This window comes from Salvelinus fontinalis, chromosome 10 (genome assembly GCF_029448725.1).
Source record: "Salvelinus fontinalis isolate EN_2023a chromosome 10, ASM2944872v1, whole genome shotgun sequence".
Taxonomy (NCBI): Eukaryota; Metazoa; Chordata; class Actinopteri; order Salmoniformes; family Salmonidae; genus Salvelinus; species Salvelinus fontinalis.
The window spans coordinates 40232908-40259872 of NC_074674.1; the positions used below are offsets into that span (position 1 = coordinate 40232908).

Here is a 26965-nt window from a genome sequence, read left to right on the forward strand (position 1 = left end):
TAACTAAGATTGACTTTAGATGAAGTGTAACTTTAGCCAGCTAAGATTGACTTTAGATGTAGTATAACTTTAGCCAGCTAACTAAGATTGCCGTATAAATTTCTTCCTCTCGCTTGCTGTCTATCCTGTTACACGTTGACAGAAATTGCAAGTGTTCACGCACTGTGTCAAGTCGTGTGGACAGTTCTAGAACGACGCTAGACTGCAAACTATTTTCCCCTCCCCGTTTTTTGTTGTTGTTGCATTAAATCTCGAGAAATTGCAAGTGTTCACACACCCCCTTTTATCTGGTGACCAATTGTGGTTACCACTATGTGAAATCAATTAGCAATAACCACTTGTCATTATGTATGGTTGGCTATTGTGTATGGTTATCGTGCATCATACATGTCATTTAGATGTTTATACTTTACAAACACACCTTTTATTTCTGTAGTTCTCAAAATCCATATATAGTAGACAAACCGGTTCAAACCCGTTCAACATCTCTAGGTTTACCAAACGGTTAAGTGATTAATCTTTAAGCGCAGTTGTATTAAGTGATGGTCAAATGTATTTAAACAAATGAGAAGAGAATCATATAAAAGTTACTGTGAGCATTGCATTGTGAATGGCAATGACTTTATATGAAAGGTATTTCTAGATAAAACACTGATTAGATTTGGTGTAAAAGTTACTGTGTGATTTTGTGTGTTGTACTTAGTCAATTGAAAAGTTTAGGGGGGAAAAAACTAAAATTTTGATGATCTGTTAAGAGTTTTCTACCAAGAGTTGTGAAATTTTACCTGTAAAACTGTAAAACACTGGACACTTCCCGTTTCACACTGTGTATTTAAATGCTGTATAACTCATTCTAGTACTTCTTCTATTACTGCATTTTAGTTAAACTGTTTATACACACCACATATTTATTTATACACTGGATTATTGACACAGCTTATGTCTACTGCTGTGCATACCATTCTTAGTGTATCTACTGCTGTACATACCATTCTTAGTATGTCTACTGCTCTACATACCATTCTTAGTATATCTACTGCCCTACATACCTTTCTTAGTATGTCTACTGCTCTACATACCATTCTTAGTATATCTACTGCCCTACATACCATTCTTAGTATATCTACTGCTGTGCATACCATTCTTAGTATATCTACTGCTGTACATACCATTCTTAGTATATCTACTGCTGTACATACCATTCTTAGTATGTCTACTGCTGTGCATACCATTCTTAGTATATCTACTGCTGTACATACCATTCTTAGGATATCTTATGTAAATTAATCCGGTGTACATAGGTATAATTTGCATTTGGATTACTGTTACAGTGCTATTTTGGTTGTTAATTCGATTTGTTCCGACTTTTCTTGATGTCTTTAATTTGTATTTGTATTTTCTTTAAATATTTAATGTTTTGTGTACTTGATAGGAGCTAGCTAGCTACACCCGCTATAACATCTGCTCAACTACATGCGACCAGTACACTTTGATTTGATTTTGATTCATCAGTCCATCCATAGTTTAAACAAAAGAAGAACATTAGTTTACTGGAAAACTAAAGATTGTGTCCATAAAACAATAGTTGTTAACATGTATGGCCCGTCTGTATTAACAATGAGAGTCAGAGAGAGCAGTGTTGAGTTCACTGGAGACACTTTTTTAATTCGAAAACGCCAAATGTAATGTATGTCCTCAACATCCCTCCGTAGTTGTGGACGCCTTTTTGACAGAGCTCCTCCCGATCTCTCTTCTGGCTTTGTGCAACTACCGAACCCCACGCTGCCGCTAACACATCTTGGATACAGGGGTTGCTAAAACAACATAAAAATGGCTATGCACGTACCGAAAGCACCGGGCTTCGCCCAAATGTTGAAGGATGGCGCAAAGGTAAGATTAACAAATGTTAAAATTAACACAAAACCTTAAGCAAAAGAGTGGTACTGTGACTGGGGAAGTTCAGGTACGCACTGTGTCAAGTCATGTGGAGAGTTCTAGAAAGCCGCAAGGCCGCGAAATATTTTCCTCCCTGTTTTTTCCTCCCTGTTTTTCGCTACCGAGGTACTTTTCATCTTGCTTTTGGAAATTGCTTAAAATGTATCAGTTGTAATTGTCGTGGAAAGCTTTTCTATGTATTTAGTGGATGGAATAAAAATGCGTTTTACGCATTGCCAACATGTGGTTGGTTACTATGATGTGTTAGCTAGTAGCTAGCTAACTAGCCTCAGCATCTTAACTGGCTAGTCAACGGCATCTGATTTAGGTAACATAGTTAACGGTTAGCTACCTAGCGTCCCATGCGGGCTGTCATTCATTCATACAAAGATGAACTAACTTCATAATAATCTGTCTTGTTGTTTTTATATTTAGATGACCACAACAATAATTTAAAAAAAAAAGTAGTTTGGCTACTGTCGACTTTTTGTCTGCATCTACTATTATCTTGTCACTGCGTAGTTGATAGCTACTGTAGTGAGCTAAGATGAGGACGTTGTCACTTAAATTAGTTACCACAGCCACAAAATCAAAAACGGGTTATCCTAAAAATGTAAGCGTTGTGGTCTTACGGTTAGGCATAATGTTAGGAGTGCGGTTAAGGTTAAAATAAGATTTTAAGAAGATAAGTTGTGGAAATAGGCGGGGTTTAGCTATCATTATTACTTGCCCCTACAATTGTTAGCCTCCTCAACCAGCTAATATTAATAGCCACCTTGCTAACGTTAGTGAATGGGATTAGTAGCTAGCTAGTTTCCAGAAGATACCGACCCTACACTTACGCTGGTTTACACTGAGCTGCACTGGGTTAATGAGTACATTAAGACGCCATGGTGCCGTACCTCAATGCAGGGATGGGATATGCCATTGTACTCAATTGTACCATTAGCCACACTGGTAACGTTACATCGATAAGATTGAAATACTGCTATTTTTCCTAGAAAACAGCCATTTTCATCCCATCTAGCAATAGCCACCCAAGCCATTTTTGTAACGGCAGTGTCAATCCATTCCAGTCTAGCCTATTCCTTTGTTCAACGTGTCGATAAAGATACAATTTGGAGTACAGTGGCATATCGGTACGTTTTCCCGACCCATATTGCTGCACAGTGTCTTAATGTATCCATGATTTGCGTTCAGACCTCATTGCAGCTCAGTGTAAACAAGCTTAAGGGTATGGTTCGTATCTTCTGACCTAGTTTAATACAGGTCTAAAAAATATATTCTGGCAAGTATAACAGATTAGCAGCGCTACTGGTCAGATTAGTGCCTAATAAGGCATTCCCCAAAGAGCTGCAGGTCTCACTCTCAACTGGTTTTACATAAATACAATAATGAACTAACAATCAAATGTCAAATTCAGACGTATCCATAGATACCGTTTTTTTTGCCTCTGGTATTGTTCCGTGTTAAATCCTCAATGGGAAATAGTTAGCTAGCTAATATGCACAACTAGTACAAATATTTGTTCTTCAATCAAAATCCAGTCTTTCACTATCCTTGTTTTGGAAATAAGTTATTTTCTTGTACTGTGTATTTGTATCGTAGCATAAGCATTTTACAATACATGAGTAATTTAGGAGACTGTTATCCAGAGCCACTTACAGTAGTGAGTGTACAGATGTTTAATGTTTTTTCTTACTGGGCATGGGAAGTCATGTAAAAGTCCTGGGATTTTTTATGTGTGTACGAGTGGGGGGGGGAAATGTACTGACTACCATTTTATTTATTTTTTGCTTGGTCATCCTCCAGCACTACTCTGGTCTGGAAGAAGCTGTGTTCAGGAACATTCAAGCCTGTAAGGAACTGGCTCAGACTACACGCACTGCCTATGGACCCAACGGTGAGACCTGTCTATCTGTGTCTCTGTCTCTTCGTCTGTCTGTCTCTTCGTCTGTCTGTCTCTTCGTCTGTCTGTCTCTTCGTCTGTCTGTCTCTTCGTCTGTCTGTCTCTTCGTCTGTCTGTCTCTTCGTCTGTCTGTCTCTTCGTCTGTCTGTCTCTTCGTCTGTCTGTCTCTTCGTCTGTCTGTCTCTTCGTCTGTCTGTCTCTTCGTCTGTCTGTCTCTTCGTCTGTCTGTCTCTTCGTCTGTCTGTCTCTTCGTCTGTCTGTCTCTGTGACCACACACACCGCCAATGGACGTGACGGTAAGACTTGGCTGTATCTCTCCTTGATTGCCTGTCCTTTCTCTTTTGTTAGACCACACACACCCTAACATGTTGACCACAGCGCTCACATTGCGTGCGTGTGCGTTGCAAAAATAAATGTACACGTGTTATTCATTCACTTCATCCAAACTGCTCGCACGCGTCAAAGGATCGTCTGCGTGGCCAGGTGCTAAAATACAACTTAGGTCTATTTTTGAGGCTTGGCGCTCTGCAACTCTAGCCTCTCCCATCTCCTCATTGGTTTTTAGGAGCATTTACCCATGTGGGTGATTGAAAGATGAACTGAGGTCCACACTCTAATCCAGTTGGTGGTGGTAAGGAACCTTAACGTTGGTTGCTAACCGCCATATAAAGTCCAAAGAAGAAGACCGAAGGAGGAGAGATGACTAGAAACTAACTTCCCCTTTTATCTGTGTTTTTTTTGTCCGAGTAGAGGACCTTGTGCATTTTCAGGTATCCCAGGACAAATTAGCTAGCAACAGCAAGCTAGCTAGCTAAATGGCTGTGAATGTTTCCTGTGTTTTTCGACCTGTCCCCAAATTTAATATAGTTGGTTCAGAGTTGGTTTGGATATTTCAACCTGCGTGTCCTGATCGCGTCTGGTGTGGGTGGGGCCAAATCTACATGCGAGCACACGCCCTGTCTAGTCAGCGTTTAAGGACCCAATGTCTGACTCTGTCTGTCTGACTCTGTCTGTTAGTTTCAACTCTGTCCTAAATGAGATATTGTTTTCTTGACGTTCTCCTTTTTCTGTTTAATCTTCAGGCATGAACAAGATGGTGATCAACCACCTGGAGAAGCTGTTTGTGACCAACGATGCTGCTACCATCCTCAGAGAGCTGGAGGTGAGACAGTCTGCTTCACCCAGTAGTTCTTATGGACTGGAGTTAGATGAAGACTCCTGGAATGGTCGTCGGGCTTCGTAACCCGGTCGTCGGGCTTCGTAACCCGGTCGTCGGGCTTCGTAACCCGGTCGTCGGGCTTCGTAACCCGGTCGTCGGGCTTCGTAACCCGGTCGTCGGGCTTCGTAACCCGGTCGTCGGGCTTCGTAACCCGGTCGTCGGGCTTCGTAATTTAACCGTTCCCCGTGTGTGGTTGTTCTTCCTCCAGGTGCAGCACCCAGCAGCCAAGATGGTCGTGATGGCGTCCCACATGCAGGAGCAGGAGGTGGGGGACGGAACCAACTTTGTCCTGGTGTTCGCTGGAGCACTGCTGGAGCTGGCTGAGGAGCTGCTGCGCATGGGGCTTTCTGTGTCAGAGGTACGCACACTACCTGTGTTTCCATTACAAAGTTTGTATAGAAAATAGAGGTGACGATTGCCTACTAGGGTGTTTCCATTTAAATATATTGTGTTTATAAAAAAAATCTGGACATGATAACTTCAAACCGTAAAAAAAATATATATATATATATACAATTATCGTTTATTTGAAAACAGTTTTCTATCATTTATCGCAATAAAGTTAGACAAAAGATAAATCCGCCCCCGTAAAACGGATCAAGTGTTCTCTCTCTTAAACATTTTTCCTATATCTGCCCGTTTTTTCCATTTTAATGTCGCAATGATTATTTATGCTACATTGCTTTTGTCAAATAATCCTGAATCCCGTAGGAACACGCAATTAAAAACGGCAAAGTTCAGGACAAATGGACACGGACCTGTATGTACCTGTTTGACAAGGACTTCCCTGACACACCTTGTGTGTGTGTCTCTCCCAGGTGATTGAGGGATATGAGCTGGCGATGAAGAAGAGTCTGGAGCTCCTCCCAGAGTGCGTGTGCGCGTCGGCCAAGAACCTTCACGATGTAGAGGAGGCCACCGCTATGATCCGCCCGGCCATCATGTCTAAGCAGTACGGCAACGAAGACTTCCTGGCCAACCTCATCGCCCAGGCCTGCGGTAAGAGACACGGGCTGTGTTCGAATACCCGTACTAACATACTGTATCCTACATACTTAATGAATACCCGTACTAACATACTGTCTACCTCATACTTAATGAATACCCGTACTAACATACTGTACACTTAATGAATACCCGTACTAACATACTGTATACTACATACTTAATGAATACCCGTACTAACATACTGTACACTTAATGAATACCCGTACTAACATACTGTACACTTAATGAATACCCGTACTAACATACTGTACACTTAATGAATACCCGTACTAACATACTGTATACTACATACTTAATGAATACCCGTACTAACATACTGTATACTACATACTTAATGAATACCCGTACTAACATACTGTATACTACATACTTAATGAATACCCGTACTAACATACTGTATACTACATACTTAATGAATACCCGTACTAACATACTGTATACTACATACTTAATGAATACCCGTACTAACATACTGTATACTATATACTTAATGAATACCCGTACTAACATACTGTATCCTACATACTTATTGAATACCCGTACTAACATACTGTACACTTAATGAATACCCGTACTAACATACTGTATACTACATACTTAATGAATACCCGTACTAACATACTGTATACTACATACTTAATGAATACCCGTACTAACATACTGTATACTACATACTTAATGAATACCCGTACTAACATACTGTATCCTACATACTTAATGAATACCCGTACTAACATACTGTACACTTAATGAATACCCGTACTAACATACTGTATACTACATACTTAATGAATACCCGTACTAACATACTGTACACTTAATGAATACCCGTACTAACATACTGTACACTTAATGAATACCCGTACTAACATACTGTATACTACATACTTAATGAATACCCGTACTAACATACTGTATACTACATACTTAATGAATACCCGTACTAACATACTGTATACTACATACTTAATGAATACCCGTACTAACATACTGTATACTACATACTTAATGAATACCCGTACTAACATACTGTATACTACATACTTAATGAATACCCGTACTAACATACTGTATACTACATACTTAATGAATACCTGTACTAACATACTGTATACTATATACTTAATGAATACCCGTACTAACATACTGTATCCTACATACTTATTGAATACCCGTACTAACATACTGTGTACTACATACTTAATGAATACCTGTACTAACATACTGTGTACTACATACTTAATGACTACCCATACTAGCATACTGTATACTGTAAACTCTCTTCACCGGTCTACCCGAAGTTGATGCTGTTGCTATGCAACCTCTTGCTAGCTTGTTAGCATAACAAATGATTAGCTAAACATTTTACAATTTCATGTGTGTTCGTAAATTCAGTCTGCAGTGCCAGAGTGCGCTCTGGGCGTTTGTAAATCCAGAGTGATGTCAGATTGTTAATTCTGAGTGTTTTGCGTTCGGAGCGCACACTGGACGCTCTGGCTGAGAACTAGAGTTGATCCGACTGTTCAAAGTCAGTTAACTTCTACTTCATCACAATCCCGAATCCGGGAGCACCCCCATCAGTAAAAACGCTGACTAGCATAGCCTAGCATAGCGTCACAAGTAAATACTAGCATCTAAATATCATCAAATCACAAGTCCAAGACACCAGATGAAAGATACACATCTTGTGAATCCAGCCAACATGTCAGATTTTTAAAATGTTTTACAGGGAAGACAAAATATGTAAATCTATTAGCTAACCACGTTAGCAAAAGACTCCACTTTTATTACTCCATCAGTTTTTGACTCCATCAGTAGCTATCACAAATTCTGCCAAATAAAGATATAAATAGCCACTAACCAAGAAACAACCTCATCAGATGACAGTCTGATAACATATTTATTTTATAGCATATGTTTTTTTCTCGAAAGATTTGCATATTTCAGGTATAAATCATAGTTTACATTGCCGCTACATTCAGAAATTGCACCGAAAGCAGCCATAATATTTAGACACCAACGTCAAATACCTAATTACTCATCATAAAACATTTCTGAAAAATACATAGTGTACAGCAAATGAAAGACAGGCATCTTGTGATGCCAGACAATATTTCCGATTTATTAAGTGTTTTACAGCGAAAACACAATATAGCGTTATATTAGCTTAGCACAATAGCCAGAAACACTTGGGCGCCGGCGACTACGACAGATATATGAAACAACATCATAAAATGGGTCTTACTTTTGCTGATCTTTCATCAGAATGTTGAACAAGGTATCCTTTGTCCAGATGAGTCGTTGTTTGGATTCAGATGGATCTCTCCATGTAAACAAACGGAAGAGAACGGAACACGGCAAAACTCCCGAAAAAAATTCAATCATCTGATGAAACTATATTGAAAAAACATACTTTACGATGATATGGTGACATGTATCAAATAAAATCAAAGCCGGAAATAATAGTCGCCTATAACGTCAGCAAAACAAAAGGCAACCCCACTGTCCAAATCGCGTTCTTCAGAGTACCGGAAATGGGGTACACGTCATTCCAAGAGGTTTTATTCCATCCCAGATCGAGATAATCACCTAATTTCTTCTCACAGCCTTCTTGACACCCAGAGGAAGGTGTATGACGTGCATGTATACTAATAGCTCTTGTGCCCATTCATAGGCAGGAAGAGGAAGAGAGCATCGATTTCAGACTTTGAACTTCCGGGTCAGGAAAAGTGCTGCAGAATGAGTTCTGTTTCACTCAGAAATAATTCAAACGGTTTTAGAAACTAGAGTGTTTTCTATCCAATAGTAATAATAATATGCATATTGTACGAGCAAGAATTGAGTACGAGGCCGTTTGAAATGGACACATTTTATCAGGCTATTCAATACTGCCCCTTGCAGACATAAGAAGTTAACCAGTAGGTGTTGTCCCAAAACTCTGCTTCTCACTACTGAAATTACAACATCAATACTGACTTATGTTACCATTTCATGTACATGGAGTAAATAACTAGTGAAACAACGTATTATTGAGTTGAACTTTTTAAGATGGTGATGAATACTGTTGCCCCCCCCCCCCCCCCCCCCATGAGGTTGCGGGGATATACTGCCACCTGGTGGCGACCAGTAACAATTGCATAATCTGAACTATTTACAAATTGATGGACCTTGAACATAGTTTTCCCAAGAACTAAAATTTACTTAAGTCCTTGAATTTGACTTGCCACGGACATGTTGAGGTGTGAATATGAGAAAGCGTTTTTTGTGCAGCACACTCTGAAAATGTGCCTATTTTCAATCGCTTTACAGGGGGGGAAAATTGTTTCCACGCAATTGAATACCCACGCATTTCCCCCCCCCCCCCCCCCCCCCCCCCCCCCCAGGCCCTAACCAGTCTGCATCACTGCAATTGGCTTTGATAGGAATGAAGAAAACAAGGATTTAGATGGCCGGTAACGTTTTTTAGGCACAGCCAATGTATCAAATATATAGGATGTTGATTTTTTTATTGTTATGGTGATTTTTGTCGTTCTAGTCTCCATCTTCCCTGAGTCTGGTAACTTCAGTGTGGACAACGTTAGAGTTTGCAAGATCCTGGTGAGTGTCCTTCACTACAATGCTACAGTACTCTGTCTCATATGTCTCGGTCTGCCTGTGTGTTGCTTTTGTCAATCTGTAGGTTTTATTTGATTGGTCTAATCTGTCTCGGGTCAAGCTAGACATCTGAATTTTCTAAATGCAGACATAAAAAAAAAAAACATTTCCAGCTTTAGATTGAAGTCAAGTGTTTTTTTTTGTTGTTTTTTTTGTTTCAGGGGAAGGATCAGGGACGTGCTGCTATATGTATTTTCTAAAGGAAAATAACTAATTTTTTTAATCCGATGACTAAGTGCAGCTCTATTTGACTAGCAGCCGCAAATAAATATTTTTTAGCAAAAACCGATTGCCTGGTCTTGCTTGAAGTGTTTTGCTTGAAGTTAATGTTGGATTTTACCCGAGAAAAGGAACCTAGACAGCAGTCAGAGAGCTGTCGGGTGATAGAATGCCCATTTGGGGAATTCTCATTGGAGTTTAGAAGCAGAAATTACAACGGGATTTTAGATGTGCGTTTACAAAACACAGCGAGATATTACTTGTGCATTTTATCTGCCTAAATGCGACGTCTGTTACACGCTAGACTTGTTATGGTTGGGGGCCTGTTACACGCTAGACTTGTTATGGTTGGGGGTCTGTTACACGCTAGACTTGTTATGGTCGGGGGTCTGTTACACGCTAGACTTATGGTTGGGGGTCTGTTACACGCTAGACTTATGGTTGAGGGTCTGTTACACGCTAGACTTGTTATGGTTGGGGTTCTGTTACACGCTAGACTTGTTATGGTCGGGGGTCTGTTACACGTTAGACTTGTTATGGTCGGGGGTCTGTTACACGCTAGACTTGTTATGGTGGGGGGTCTGTTACACGCTAGACTTGTTATGGTGGGGGGTCTGTTACACGCTAGACTTGTTATGGTTGGGGGTCTGTTACACGTTAGACTTGTTATGGTTGGGGGTCTGTTACACGTTAGACTTGTTATGGTCGGGGGTCTGTTACACGCTAGACTTGTTATGGTTGGGGGTCTGTTACACGCTAGACTTGTTATGGTCGGGGGTCTGTTACACGCTAGACTTGTTATGGTCGGGGGCCTGTTACACGTTAGACTTGTTATGGTCGGGGGCCTGTTACACGCTAGACTTGTTATGGTCGGGGGTCTGTTACACGCTAGACTTGTTATGGTCGGGGGTCTGTTACACGCTAGACTTGTTATGGTCGGGGGTCTGTTACACGCTAGACTTGTTATGGTCGGGGGTCTGTTACACGCTAGACTTGTTATGGTCGGGGGTCTGTTACACGCTAGACTTGTTATGGTCGGGGGTCTGTTACACGCTAGACTTATGGTTGGGGGTCTGTTACACGCTAGACTTGTTATGGTCGGGGGTCTGTTACACGCTAGACTTGTTATGGTCGGGGGTCTGTTACACGCTAGACTTATGATTGGGGGTCTGTTACACGCTAGACTTGTTATAGTTGGGGGCCTGTTACACGCTAGACTTGTTATGGTCGGGGGTCTGTTACACGCTAGACTTGTTATGGTCGGGGGTCTGTTACACGCTAGACTTATGGTTGGGGGTCTGTTACACGCTAGACTTGTTATGGTCGGGGGTCTGTTACACGTTAGACTTATGATTGGGGGTCTGTTACACGTTAGACTTATGATTGGGGGCCTGTTACACGCTAGACTTGTTATGGTTGGGGGCCTGTTACACGCTAGACTTGTTATGGTCGGGGGTCTGTTACACGCTAGACTTGTTATGGTTGGGGGTCTGTTACACGCTAGACTTGTTATGGTCGGGGGTCTGTTACATGCTAGACTTGTTATGGTCGGGGGCCTGTTACACGCTAGACTTGTTATGGTCGGGGGTCTGTTACACGTTAGACTTGTTATGGTCGGGGGTCTGTTACACGTTAGACTTGTTATGGTCGGGGGTCTGTTACACGTTAGACTTGTTATGGTCGGGGGTCTGTTACACGTTAGACTTGTTATGGTCGGGGGTCTGTTACACGTTAGACTTGTTATGGTCGGGGGTCTGTTACACGTTAGACTTGTTATGGTCGGGGGTCTGTTACACGTTAGACTTATGGTCGGGGGCCTGTTACACGCTAGACTTGTTATGGTCGGGGGCCTGTTACACGCTAGACTTGTTATGGTCGGGGGCCTGTTACACGCTAGACTTGTTATGGTCGGGGGCCTGTTACACGCTAGACTTGTTATGGTCGGGGGCCTGTTACACGCTAGACTTGTTATGGTCGGGGGCCTGTTACACGCTAGACTTGTTATGGTCGGGGGCCTGTTACACGCTAGACTTGTTATGGTCGGGGGCCTGTTACACGCTAGACTTGTTATGGTCGGGGGCCTGTTACACGCTAGACTTGTTATGGTCGGGGGCCTGTTACACGCTAGACTTGTTATGGTCGGGGGCCTGTTACACGCTAGACTTGGTATGGTTGGGGGTCTGTTACACGCTAGACTTGTTATGGTTGGGGGTCTGTTACACGCTAGACTTATGGTTGGGGGTCTGTTACACGCTAGACTTATGGTTGGGGGTCTGTTACACGCTAGACTTATGGTCGAGGGTCTGTTACACGCTAGACTTGTTATGGTCGGGGGTCTGTTACACGCTAGACTTGTTATGGTTGGGGGCCTGTTACATGCTAGACTTGTTATGGTTGGGGGCCTGTTACACGCTAGACTTGTTATGGTGGGGGGTCTGTTACACGCTAGACTTGTTATGGTGGGGGGCCTGTTACACGCTAGACTTGTTATGGTCGGGGGTCTGTTACACGCTAGACCTGTTATGGTTGGGGGTCTGTTACACGCTAGACTTGTTATGGTTGGGGGTCTGTTACACGCTAGACTTGTTATGGTGGGGGGTCTGTTACACGCTAGACCTGTTATGGTTGGGGGTCTGTTACACGCTAGACCTGTTATGGTTGGGGGTCTGTTACACGCTAGACTTGTTATGGTGGGGGGTCTGTTACACGCTAGACTTATGGTTGTGGGTCTGTTACACGCTAGACTTGTTATGGTCGGGGGCCTGTTACACGCTAGACTTGGTATGGTTGGGGGTCTGTTACACCCTAGACTTGTTATGGTTGGGGGTCTGTTACACGCTAGACTTATGGTTGGGGGTCTGTTACACGCTAGACTTATGGTTGAGGGTCTGTTACACGCTAGACTTGTTATGGTTGAGGGTCTGTTACACGCTAGACTTGTTATGGTCGGGGGCCTGTTACACGCTAGACTTGGTATGGTTGGGGGTCTGTTACACCCTAGACTTGTTATGGTTGGGGGTCTGTTACACGCTAGACTTATGGTTGGGGGTCTGTTACACGCTAGACTTATGGTTGAGGGTCTGTTACACGCTAGACTTGTTATGGTCGGGGGCCTGTTACACGCTAGACTTGTTATGGTCGGGGGCCTGTTACACGCTAGACTTGTTATGGTCGGGGGCCTGTTACGCGAGACTTGTTATGGTCGGGGGCCTGTTACACGCTAGACTTGTTATGGTCGGGTCTGTTACACGCTAGACTTGTTATGGTCGGGTCTGTTACACGCTAGACTTGTTATGGTCGGGGGTCTGTTACACGCTAGACTTGTTATGGTCGGGGGCCTGTTACACGCTAGACTTGTTATGGTTGGGGGCCTGTTACACGCTAGACTTGTTATGGTCGGGGGCCTGTTACACGCTAGACTTGGTATGGTTGGGGGTCTGTTACACGCTAGACTTGTTATGGTTGGGGGTCTGTTACACGCTAGACTTATGGTTGGGGGTCTGTTACACGCTAGACTTATGGTTGAGGGTCTGTTACACGCTAGACTTATGGTCGAGGGTCTGTTACACGCTAGACTTATGGTCGAGGGTCTGTTACACGCTAGACTTGTTATGGTCGGGGGTCTGTTACACGCTAGACTTGTTATGGTTGGGGGCCTGTTACACGCTTGACTTGTTATGGTCGGGGGCCTGTTACACGCTAGACTTGTTATGGTCGGGGGTCTGTTACACGCTAGACTTGTTATGGTGGGGGGTCTGTTACACGCTAGACTTGTTATGGTGGGGGGTCTGTTACACGCTAGACTTGTTATGGTGGGGGGCCTGTTACACGCTAGACTTGTTATGGTCGGGGGTCTGTTACACGCTAGACCTGTTATGGTTGGGGGTCTGTTACACGCTAGACCTGTTATGGTTGGGGGTCTGTTACACGCTAGACTTGTTATGGTTGGGGGTCTGTTACACGCTAGACCTGTTATGGTTGGGGGTCTGTTACACGCTAGACCTGTTATGGTTGGGGGTCTGTTACACGCTAGACTTGTTATGGTGGGGGGTCTGTTACACGCTAGACTTATGGTTGTGGGTCTGTTACACGCTAGACTTGTTATGGTCGGGGGCCTGTTACACGCTAGACTTGGTATGGTTGGGGGTCTGTTACACACTAGACTTGTTATGGTTGGGGGTCTGTTACACGCTAGACTTGTTATGGTGGGGGGTCTGTTACACGCTAGACTTGTTATGGTGGGGGGCCTGTTACACGCTAGACTTGTTATGGTCGGGGGTCTGTTACACGCTAGACCTGTTATGGTTGGGGGTCTGTTACACGCTAGACCTGTTATGGTTGGGGGTCTGTTACACGCTAGACTTGTTATGGTGGGGGGTCTGTTACACGCTAGACCTGTTATGGTGGGGGGTCTGTTACACGCTAGACCTGTTATGGTTGGGGGTCTGTTACACGCTAGACTTGTTATGGTGGGGGGTCTGTTACACGCTAGACTTATGGTTGTGGGTCTGTTACACGCTAGACTTGTTATGGTCGGGGGCCTGTTACACGCTAGACTTGGTATGGTTGGGGGTCTGTTACACACTAGACTTGTTATGGTTGGGGGTCTGTTACACGCTAGACTTATGGTTGGGGGTCTGTTACACGCTAGACTTATGGTTGAGGGTCTGTTACACGCTAGACTTGTTATGGTTGAGGGTCTGTTACACGCTAGACTTATGGTCGAGGGTCTGTTACACGCTAGACTTGTTATGGTCGGGGGTCTGTTACACGCTAGACTTGTTATGGTTGGGGGCCTGTTACACGCTAGACTTGTTATGGTCGGGGGCCTGTTACACGCTAGACTTGTTATGGTCGGGGGTCTGTTACACGCTAGACTTGTTATGGTGGGGGGTCTGTTACACGCTAGACTTGTTATGGTGGGGGGCCTGTTACACGCTAGACTTGTTATGGTCGGGGGTCTGTTACACGCCAGACCTGTTATGGTTGGGGGTCTGTTACACGCTAGACCTGTTATGGTTGGGGGTCTGTTACACGCTAGACTTGTTATGGTGGGGGGTCTGTTACACGCTAGACCTGTTATGGTTGGGGGTCTGTTACACGCTAGACCTGTTATGGTTGGGGGTCGGTTACACGCTAGACTTGTTATGGTGGGGGGTCTGTTACACGCTAGACTTATGGTTGTGGGTCTGTTACACGCTAGACTTGGTATGGTGGGGGGTCTGTAACACTGCTCTCTGGTGTGTCTGTGCAGGGCTGTGGACTGACTGCGTCCTCGGTGCTCCATGGGATGGTGTTCAAGAAGGAGACGGAGGGAGATGTCACGTCAATCAAAGACGCCAGGATCGCAGTCTTCTCATGCCCCTTCGACTGCATGGTCACAGAAACCAAGGTAGGATGGAAATCAATGTTACCCCTCTAGCTCCCTTCCTTGCTCCCTTCCTCGCTCCCTCTAGCTCCCTTCCTCGCTCCCTCTAGCTCCCTTCCTCGCTCCCTCTAGCTCCCTCTAGCTCCCTTCCTCGCTCCCTCTAGCTCCCTTCCTCGCTCCCTCTAGCTCCCTTCCTCGCTCCCTCTAGCTCCCTTCCTCGCTCCCTCTAGCTCCCTTCCTCGCTCCCTCTAGCTCCCTTCCTCGCTCCCTCTAGCTCCCTTCCTCGCTCCCTCTAGCTCCCTTCCTCGCTCCCTCTAGCTCCCTTCCTCGCTCCCTCTAGCTCCCTTCCTCGCTCCCTCTAGCTCCCTTCCTCGCTCCCTCTAGCTCCCTTCCTCGCTCCCTTCCTCGCTCCCTTCCTCGCTCCCTTCCTCGCTCCCTTCCTCGCTCCCTTCCTCGCTCCCTTCCTCGCTCCCTCTAGCTCCCTTCCTCGCTCCCTCTAGCTCCCTTCCTCGCTCCCTCTAGCTCCCTTCCTCGCTCCCTCTAGCTCCCTTCCTCGCTCCCTCTAGCTCCTTTCCTCGCTCCCTCTAGCTCCTTTCCTCGCTCCCTCTAGCTCCCTCTAGCTCCCTTCCTCGCTCCCTCTAGCTCCCTTCCTCGCTCCCTCTAGCTCCCTTCCTCGCTCCCTCTAGCTCCCTTCCTCGCTCCCTCTAGCTCCCTTCCTCGCTCCCTCTAGCTCCCTTCCTCGCTCCCTTCCTCGCTCTCTTCCTCGCTCTCTTCCTCGCTCTCTTCCTCGCTCCCTTCCTCGCTCCCTTCCTCGCTCCCTCTAGCTCCCTTCCTCGCTCCCTCTAGCTCCCTTCCTCGCTCCCTCTAGCTCCCTTCCTCGCTCCCTCTAGCTCCCTTCCTCGCTCCCTCTAGCTCCCTTCCTCGCTCCCTCTAGCTCCCTTCCTCGCTCCCTCTAGCTCCCTTCCTCGCTCCCTCTAGCTCCTTTCCTCGCTCCTTTCCTCGCTCCTTTCCTCGCTCCTTTCCTCGCTCCCTTCCTCGCTCCCTTCCTCTAGCTCTATCCATTCCTCCCTCTAGCACTATCTCTCCCTCCCTCTGCAGGGTACAGTGTTGATAAATAATGCAGAGGAGCTCCTTAACTTCAGTAAAGGAGAGGAGGATATGATATTGTCTCTCCCTCCCTCTGCAGGGTACAGTGTTGATAAATAATGCAGAGGAGCTCCTTAACTTCAGTAAAGGAGAGGAGGATATGATGGAAGCCCAAGTCAAGTCCATCGCTGAGGCAGGCGCCAACGTCGTGGTGACCGGTGGAAAAGTGGCGGACATGGCACTGCACTACGCCAACAAGTACCAGCTCATGGTTGTCAGGTAGGGCACCAGCTCATACCCGTTTTTAATTTCAGACCACTTCCTGCCTAAAAATCAACACTCCAAGACCGTCTGCTCTAGTTCCTTTGTCAGTTAAGATGAACTTGGTCATGAGGGTTTTAGTCAAGGGGTTACATGGGGTAGCTGGTAGGTCTTATTGGGGGTGTGATCCACCTGCTCTATATCTACTAAACATTAGCTGCTGGTCCTTAAGGATCCTGTCTCTCTGTGTGTTACTGACCCGTGTCTCCTGCAGGCTGAACTCTAAATGGGATCTGAGGAGACTGTGTAAGACTGTCGGAGCTGTGGCCCTGCCTAGACTGGTGAGTTCCCCTTACTGACGGGGTAGTATGGGTGTTGACGGTATTCGTACCCAATCGTTCGGTCCGGGGACCTCCCTGGTTCGGTCCGCAAACCTGTCGGGCTTCGGTCCGCAAACCTGTCGGGCTTCGGTCCGCAAACCTGTCGGGCAATCGTTCGGTACGGGGACCTCTCGGGTTCGGTCTAAAGGGTATGCCTTCGCTGCATTGTTTCTTGAGTAAATCTGACCTTAAAAAAACCAAACCCATTGTTTTAACAACTAGAGCCGGTTATAAACAAAATTCTATTCTTAATTGGCACATTTTAAACGATCCTTTTTGTAAGGTGCAGTCAGGAACTAATCTGAACAAAATGTGACAATTTTCAAAGATTTTACAAAGTCACCGTTCATATAAGGATATCCGTCAATTGAAATAAATGCCAGGATACCAATCACTACCAGGTTTATTTCTCTACTCCCGTCAACTGTGTCGTTTTACAAAATCAGCTGTAGTTTCAAGCATGGTTTAGAGGCAACTTTTCAGCAGAGCTCTTAAAGCGACAGTAGCGTAGTTTCTTCCTCAAAGTATCTAAAAATATATGCTACAATAATCATGTGTCCATGGGGGTAAATGCAGATGGACAAACCCCTTGCTTCAGCCTCTGTACATTTTATAGCTACTATTCTGCATCTATTGGCTTCAGGTTTGTTATTGGGCTTATTTGGAGATGGGACTTATTTTTTAAGATGGTGTCAGTATCTTAATTTATATTATTTATAAAATCATAAAAATCCTATCATAAAAATGATCCTTTGGAGGACCCGTAATTGGTCAAACTTATTTTAATACTTGTACAAAATAATGTATTATTAAAATAATGAATAATCCTCTTTCCCTAAACGCACGATGGTCATGACTTTCTAACATGAAAGGGGAGGTTAACTTGGCCCCAGACAATCGATATGTAAAATAAATTAATTTGTTCATGTAAGTTGTGCTTCTTCCAAGTCAAAACTGAAACGGACCATTCCTATGTCCCCCCCCCCCCCCCCCCAGACCCCTCCCACTCCGGAGGAGATGGGTCACTGTGACAGTGTCTACCTGGATGAGGTGGGAGACACTCAGGTGGTGGTCTTCAAACACGGTGAGAAAACAGAGACACACTTCACAACTAAAAGTCTCTCGTTTTTTTTAAAAACACATTTCTGTGTGTTCGGGAACTAGAACAGTCTGCATTGGTGCCCATGTCATAGTCGTTCTCTTTTCACCTCTCCTCCCCCCTTCACAGAGAAAGAGGACGGTGCCATATCCACCCTGGTAATTAGAGGATCCACTGACAACCGGATGGATGATATCGAGCGGGCCATCGACGACGGGGTCAACACCTTCAAGGTTCTGGTCAGAGACAAGAGACTGGTGCCAGGTGCCGGAGCTACGGAGATAGAACTGGCTAGACAGATCACTTCATACGGAGAGGTACGGAGATAGAACTGGCTAGACAGATCACTTCATACGGAGAGGTACGGAGATAGAACTGGCTAGACAGATCACTTCATACGGAGATAGAACTGGCTAGACAGATCACTTCATACGGAGAGGTACGGAGATAGAACTGGCTAGACAGATCACTTCATACGGAGATAGAACTGGCTAGACAGATCACTTCATACGGAGATAGAACTGGCTAGACAGAGATAGAACTGGCTAGACAGATCACTTCATACGGAGATAGAACTGGCTAGACAGAGATAGAACTGGCTAGACAGATCACTTCATACGGAGATAGAACTGGCTAGACAGATCACTTCATACGGAGATAGAACTGGCTAGACCACAGGTGTCAAACTCATTCCATGGAGGGCCGAGTGTCTGCGGGTTTTCGCTCCACCCTTGTACTTGATTGATGAATTAACATCACTAATTAGTTAGGAACTCCCCACACCTGGTTGTCTAGGGCTTTATTGAAAGGAAAGACCAAAAACCTGCAGACACAAGGCCCTCCGTGGAATGAGTTTGACACCCCTGGGCTAGACAGATCACTTCATACGGAGATAGAACTGGCTAGACAGATCACTTCATACGGAGATAGAACTGGCTAGACAGATCACTTCATACGGAGATAGAACTGGCTAGACAGATCACTTCATACGGAGATAGGACTGGCTAGACAGATCACTTCATACGGAGATAGAACTGGCTAGACAGATCACTTCATACGGAGATAGAACTGGCTAGACAGATCACTTCATACGGAGATAGAACTGGCTAGACAGATCACTTCATACGGAGATAGAACTGGCTAGACAGATCACTTCATACGGAGATAGAACTGGCTAGACAGATCACTTCATACAGAGATAGAACTGGCTAGACAGATCACTTCATACGGAGATAGAACTGGCTAGACAGATCACTTCATACGGAGATAGAACTGGCTAGACAGAGATAGAACTGGCTAGACAGAGATAGAACTGGCTAGACAGATCACTTCATACGGAGATGGAACTGGCTAGACAGATCACTTCATACGGAGATGGAACTGGCTAGACAGATCACTTCATACGGAGATGGAACTGGCTAGACAGATCACTTCATACGGAGATAGAACTGGCTAGACAGAGATAGAACTGGCTAGACAGATCACTTCATACGGAGATGGAACTGGCTAGACAGATCACTTCATACGGAGATGGAACTGGCTAGACAGAGATAGAACTGGCTAGACAGATCACTTCATACGGAGATAGAACTGGCTAGACAGAGATAGAACTGGCTAGACAGATCACTTCATACGGAGATAGAACTGGCTAGACAGAGATAGAACTGGCTAGACAGATCACTTCATACGGAGATAGAACTGGCTAGACAGATCACTTCATACGGAGATGGAACTGGCTAGACAGATCACTTCATACGGAGATGGAACTGGCTAGACAGATCACTTCATACGGAGATGGAACTGGCTAGACAGATCACTTCATACGGAGATAGAACTGGCTAGACAGATCACTTCATACGGAGATGGAACTGGCTAGACAGATCACTTCATACGGAGATAGAACTGGCTAGACAGATCACTTCATACGGAGATGGAACTGGCTAGACAGATCACTTCATACGGAGATGGAACTGGCTAGACAGATCACTTCATACGGAGAGGTACGGAGATAGAACTGGCTAGACAGATCACTTCATACGGAGATGGAACTGGCTAGACAGATCACTTCATACGGAGATGGAACTGGCTAGACAGATCACTTCATACGGAGATGGAACTGGCTAGACAGATCACTTCATACGGAGATGGAACTGGCTAGACAGATCACTTCATACAGAGATAGAACTGGCTAGACAGATCACTTCATACGGAGATAGAACTGGCTAGACAGATCACTTCATACAGAGATAGAACTGGCTAGACAGATCACTTCATACGGAGATAGAACTGGCTAGACAGATCACTTCATACGGAGATAGAACTGGCTAGACAGAGATAGAACTGGCTAGACAGAGATAGAACTGGCTAGACAGATCACTTCATACGGAGATGGAACTGGCTAGACAGATCACTTCATACGGAGATGGAACTGGCTAGACAGATCACTTCATACGGAGATGGAACTGGCTAGACAGATCACTTCATACGGAGATAGAACTGGCTAGACAGAGATAGAACTGGCTAGACAGATCACTTCATACGGAGATGGAACTGGCTAGACAGATCACTTCATACGGAGATGGAACTGGCTAGACAGAGATAGAACTGGCTAGACAGATCACTTCATACGGAGATAGAACTGGCTAGACAGAGATAGAACTGGCTAGACAGATCACTTCATACGGAGATAGAACTGGCTAGACAGAGATAGAACTGGCTAGACAGATCACTTCATACGGAGATAGAACTGGCTAGACAGATCACTTCATACGGAGATGGAACTGGCTAGACAGATCACTTCATACGGAGATGGAACTGGCTAGACAGATCACTTCATACGGAGATGGAACTGGCTAGACAGATCACTTCATACGGAGATAGAACTGGCTAGACAGATCACTTCATACGGAGATGGAACTGGCTAGACAGATCACTTCATACGGAGATAGAACTGGCTAGACAGATCACTTCATACGGAGATGGAACTGGCTAGACAGATCACTTCATACGGAGATGGAACTGGCTAGACAGATCACTTCATACGGAGAGGTACGGAGATAGAACTGGCTAGACAGATCACTTCATACGGAGATGGAACTGGCTAGACAGATCACTTCATACGGAGATGGAACTGGCTAGACAGATCACTTCATACGGAGATAGAACTGGCTAGACAGATCACTTCATACGGAGATAGAACTGGCTAGACAGATCACTTCATACGGAGATAGAACTGGCTAGACAGATCACTTCATACGGAGAGGTACGGAGATAGAACTGGCTAGACAGATCACTTCATACGGAGAGGTACGGAGATAGAACTGGCTAGACAGATCACTTCATACGGAGATAGAACTGGCTAGACAGATCACTTCATACGGAGAGGTACGGAGATAGAACTGGCTAGACAGATCACTTCATACGGAGATGGAACTGGCTAGACAGATCACTTCATACGGAGAGGTACGGAACACGGACGTGTGTATGTTAACGAACGTGTCGTTTAAAAACACTAACTAGTATGACTCCCTGTCTAGTCGTTTCCGGTCTTGGAGCAGTGTCATATTAACAAGTTTGCCTGATCCCCCTCTAGTCGTGTCCGGGTCTGGAGCAGTATGCCATCAAGAAGTTTGCTGAGGCGTTTGAGGCGGTGCCCAGAGCGTTGGCAGAGAACTCTGGCATCAAGGGAAACGAGCTCATCTCCAAATTGTACGCCGTACATCACGAGGGCAACAAGAACATGGGCTTTGACATCGAGGTGTGTGAGACGTTACCTTCCTGTTCCATTTCCTGTTTGTTTTTTTCTTCTTCCTTATACGTGACAAGGTGCGCTTGGTTTAGTTTGCACAGTGTACCAGGTTGGCAGAGGGTTTTCCCAAAGAAGCTCTACCGGCACGCCAGGCAAATTTAAATCCAGTGCACCTTAAGACAATAAGTTTCTGTTGATTTCCATGGAAGCGTTTTTAATTGTTTCTTACAAAGCTGACATTTTGTGTTCACAGGGAGAGGGTGCTGCTCTGAAGGACATGCTTGAAGCTGGGATCCTGGAGCCTTTCCTGGTCAAACACTGGGGCATCAAACTAGCTACCAACGCTGCTATCACCGTGCTCCGAGTAGACCAGGTACACACACACACACACACACACACACACACACACACACAGACACACACACACACAGACACACAGACACACACACACACAGACACAGACACAGACACAGACACACACACACACACACACACAGACTGGGGCATCAAACTAGCTGCCATCACCGTGCTCTGAGTAGACCAGGTACACACACACACACACACACACACACACACACACACACACACACACAGACTGGGGCATCAAACTAGCTGCCATCACCGTGCTCTGAGTAGACCAGGTACAGACAGACAGACTGGGGCATCAAACTAGCTGCCATCACCGTGCTCTGAGTAGACCAGGTACAGACAGACAGACTGGGGCATCAAACTAGCTGCCAACGCTGCTATCTAGGGATGTAACGATTCACCGATGCGCACCGGTCACCGGTTCAAATGTTTCAGATACTTCATTTGAGTGGAAGCGGAGTGCCTGGATGCAGTCATTAGCCGTGGTATATTGGCCATATATCACAGCCCCCCCCCGAGGTGCCTTATTGCTGTTATGAACTGGGTACCAACATAGTTAGTGCAGTAAAAATACATGTTTTTGTCATACCTACTAATATACCATGGCTGTCAGCCAATCAGCATTCAGAGCTCAAACCACCCAGTTCCTATTTACTCCTGTCGGCTCATGAGCACCACCTGCGGGAGATTTTATTTTAGAATAGAAAATGGATGTGTTAGTACATCGAGCCGAATCCCATCGACTCGTTCCTCTAAACAAACCGTCTATTCAAACTAAAACGTTCCTGTATCGTAACCGAGCCCATGTATCTACTAGATACGTAGCCAATTTTGTTTTGAAAGGGGGGGAAGCGTACACATCCCTACCACTATCACTGTGCTCCTACTGGACCAGCCACACACACACACACACACACACACACACACACACACACACACACACACACACACACACACACACAATAATCTTCTCATTGCAGGTCAAAAGGAGTAAAATGTTTCATCTTTTTAATTACTGTCTTCTCTTTTCCCAAGTTCTCATCAGCAACCAATGGATCCTGTAGAAATGTACAAGATGTGTGTTAATCTGTGTGTTTGGGGGGGTGTTTGTGTGTAGATTATCATGGCTAAGCCAGCAGGTGGGCCCCGGGCTCCTAAACAGCAAGGCCACTGGGACAAAGACGAGGGAGACGAGCCTGAACACTTTGATACACACCACTAATCTTCCTGAACAGGACAGAATACACACTGACAGGTGCTGCTGGAGCTGTGTGTGACCGGGGAGGGGGGGGGGGGGGGGGGCACGGCACGGGAAACACACACTGTGTGTGAAGGTCAAATGGCACGAGGAAAAACTCACTCACAGGGTGTCTGCGGTTCCTTAGTCTTTAAATACATTTTATCTGATTTTAGAAGGCCTTAAGTCTTAAATTCAGTTTTCGAAGGTCCGCGGTGTCGGAGATAGATTCAGTGTTTCCTGTATGTTGTGTCGCTGCTTAATTGTTGCCACATCAAATAATATTGGAGGTCACTTTCACGATGGGCTGTCCGGCCACTTTCAAGATGCTGTCACCGCCACCATGCTTCACCATAGGTTTCCTCCGGACGTGAAGCTTCGTATTCAGGCCAAAGAGTTCAATCTTGGTTTGATCAGACCACAGAAACTTGTTTTCACGTGGTCTGAGAGTCCTGCTATGAGCCATATAGCCTTTGGTAATAGACGGGCCTCAAATGACCACATCTTGCCAACATGGGCTCATTTCTGGAGAGGAATATATGTGTGGTCAACGCAGACCTCCAATTGATATTAAGTTGAATTCCAAGTTTTATTTAAAACGTTCTTAACATTCAATTTCATGGAACCTGCAGATACCTTGCTTTACTTTGGATATGCCCCGTTAATGGGCGGGATACATTTGTGATGGGAAATGGCATGATAACTCACTCTCACAGTCGTGTGTTTTAAATATAATAAGATAACAATGTTAATGAGACTACTGCTACCGTGTGACTAATCATAACATTGTTTGTTTTTATTTAGACGAAGGCTCGCTAACTGCTTTAATATAACCATGTTTGTGTTGTGTAGTAGATGTATTTGTTATGGATCCCCATTAGTTCCTGTCAAGGCAGCAGCTACTCTTCCTGGGGTTTATTATGGATCCCCAGTAGTTCCTGTCAAGGCAGCAGCTACTCTTCCTGGGGTTTATTATGGACCCTCATTAGTTCCTGCCAAGGCAGCAGCTACTCTTCCTGGGGTTTATTATGGATCCCCATTAGTTCCTGCCAAGGCAGCAGCTACTCTTCCTGGGGTTTATTATGGATCCCCATTCGTTCCTGCCAAGGCAGCAGCTACTCTTCCTGGGGTTTATTATGGATCCCCATTAGTTCCTGCCAAGGCAGCAGCTACTCTTCCTAGGGTTTATTATGGATCCCCATTCGTTCCTGCCAAGGCAGCAGCTACTCTCCCTGGGGTTTATTATGGATCCCCATTAGTTCCTGCCAAGGCAGCAGCTACTCTTCCTGGGGTTTATTATGGATCCCCATTAGTTCCTGCCAAGGCAGCAGCTACTCTTCCCGGGGTTTATTATGGATCCCCAGTAGTTCCTGCCAAGGCAGCAGCTACTCTTCCTGGGGTTTATTATGGATCCCCATTAGTTCCTGCCAAGGCAGCAGCTACTCTTCCTGGGGTTTATTATGGATCCCCATTAGTTCCTGCCAATAATAGGGGGGGGGGGGGGGGTGTTCGCATCTGGCACCGTGTGTGAATGCATGCTGCATGGTCACAGGAAGCCAGATCCACAGCATAATGTTTACAATGGTGGAATGACTGACTGTGGTGTGTGTGTGTGTGTCCTCAGATCATCATGGCCAAACCGGCAGGCGGACCCAAAGCCCCCACAGGCAAGAAAGACTGGGATGAAGATGAATGAACATGACCTCTACCCTTTGACCACCTAACCCCTGTCACTATGCCCCCCCCCCCCCCCGGTTTTATTTAAAGTCCAAAGCGTTTGGCGTATTGTGTAGGCACCCACCATCCTGCGTGGTTACTGTACGATGGAAGGAGAGATGACATGGATGATGATGGCACTGTATTGCTTTTTATGTTCTCCTCTCGAATAAAAGGCACTTCATTCCTGTCGTTGGAATTGTCTTTTTATTGCAATGTCAAATCCTTTCTGGGTAACGGCTACGTAACTTAATGTGAGAGAAAAATAAAATGCTTCTTAGCTTGGTGCCAGGACTGTCTGGTCTTCTGAGTGGGGAACATTGAAAACTAGATCTTATTGGCTGTGGAATGTTGGAATGGAATTTTCTTATTGGTTAATAGACCATTGATATTACCAAGGAGGCCAAAACTCCTTTCCACCAAAACAGGATGGAGTTTCAGGCCATCCTTTCAAACGGCTCTTATAAAGAACATCTTCCAACCTCCGTCTGGAAATTATATGAACACAGGAACATCTAGTTTTGGACAGCCTTTAATTCCTTTACACTCATACTGGTTGAAAATGGCAGATTTGGACACTAAGTGCCTAAACTGGAATGCAGTGGCTGTACCATAACATACTATACCTGATGTCTGAGCCCTCTCGGGGTTTTGAATTATAGACGCTTTGAATTTGAGAACTACGCGGGACAAGAATTTGCTCCCAACACCCATATCCCTCAAGCTAATTGGGCTACTTATGCAAATGTTTTGTCTGGGGGAAATGTACATTTAAGAGGACTCTTAAAGTATTTTTGAAAAGATGAGGATTATAAATACCACTTTCATGTCATGCATGCAAACCAAACACCTAGGAGAGAAGATTTGCTCATCACGTTTCCATATATTACAGTGCCTTCTGAGAGTATTCAGACCATGTCCACATGTGGTTACGTTACAGCCTTATTCTAAAATGGATTACATTTAAAAAAAAAAATCCTCAGCAGTCTACACAGGATACCCCGTGAAAACAGATTTCTTTGAAAAATGTGCACATTAAAAACAGAACCTTTTATTTTACATAAGTATTTGGCTATGAGACTTGAAATTGAGCTCAGATGAATCTGATCATTCTTAAAATGTTTCTACAACTTGATTGGAGTCCACCTGTGGTAAATTCAATTGATTGGTAAATATTTTCTTCTTGAACTCTTGAACTTCACTGTTGGTTAAGGACTTGTAAAGTAAGCATTTCACGGTAAAGTCTACACTTGTTGTATTCGGCGCATGTGGCAAATAAAGTTTGATTTATTTATCTTATTGTCCTTTTGGTAAAAATGATGTGGGTAAAAGCGCAAATTAAAAGTATGAATCTTGGAGCATCGTAGCACCATTAGGTGCAAAAACTCGACTTGCCCAGTTTTTGGAAGCGAACCACTCGATTTTCCTCCCTACGTTATTTGGATCAACAACATTGTAGTTAATCCACAATACTAACCTAATTGACAGTGTGAAAAATTGGCAGCCTTTACAGAATACAAATATTCCAAAACATGCATCCTGTATACAACAAGGCACTAAAGTAATACTGCAAAAAATGTTGCAAAGCAATTCACTTTTTTGACTAGAATACAAAGTGTTATGTTTGGGGAAAGTCCAATACAACACATTACGGAGTACCACTCTTCCTATTTTCAAGCATAGTGGTGGCTGCATCATGTTATGGGCATGCTTGTAATCGTTAAGGACTTGGGAGTTTTTCAGGATAAAAAAGAAAA

General features: G+C 44.9%; 1 protein-coding gene across 1 annotated transcript; it reads left to right on the forward strand.

Moving 5' to 3' along the window:
• The first annotated feature begins 1729 nt into the window (after positions 1-1729).
• On the forward strand, positions 1730-25400 carry cct8 (chaperonin containing TCP1, subunit 8 (theta)). Its single transcript, XM_055936814.1, has 14 exons — positions 1730-1890; positions 3748-3838; positions 4927-5006; positions 5272-5421; positions 5882-6062; positions 9607-9668; positions 15199-15336; positions 16499-16677; positions 16934-17000; positions 18036-18123; positions 18268-18455; positions 21731-21895; positions 22140-22259; positions 25117-25400. Exons 1-14 carry the CDS (start codon positions 1831-1833, stop codon positions 25186-25188), a joined length of 1641 nt encoding a protein of 546 aa, XP_055792789.1. The 5' UTR covers positions 1730-1830; the 3' UTR covers positions 25189-25400.
• The last annotated feature ends 1565 nt before the right edge of the window (positions 25401-26965 follow it).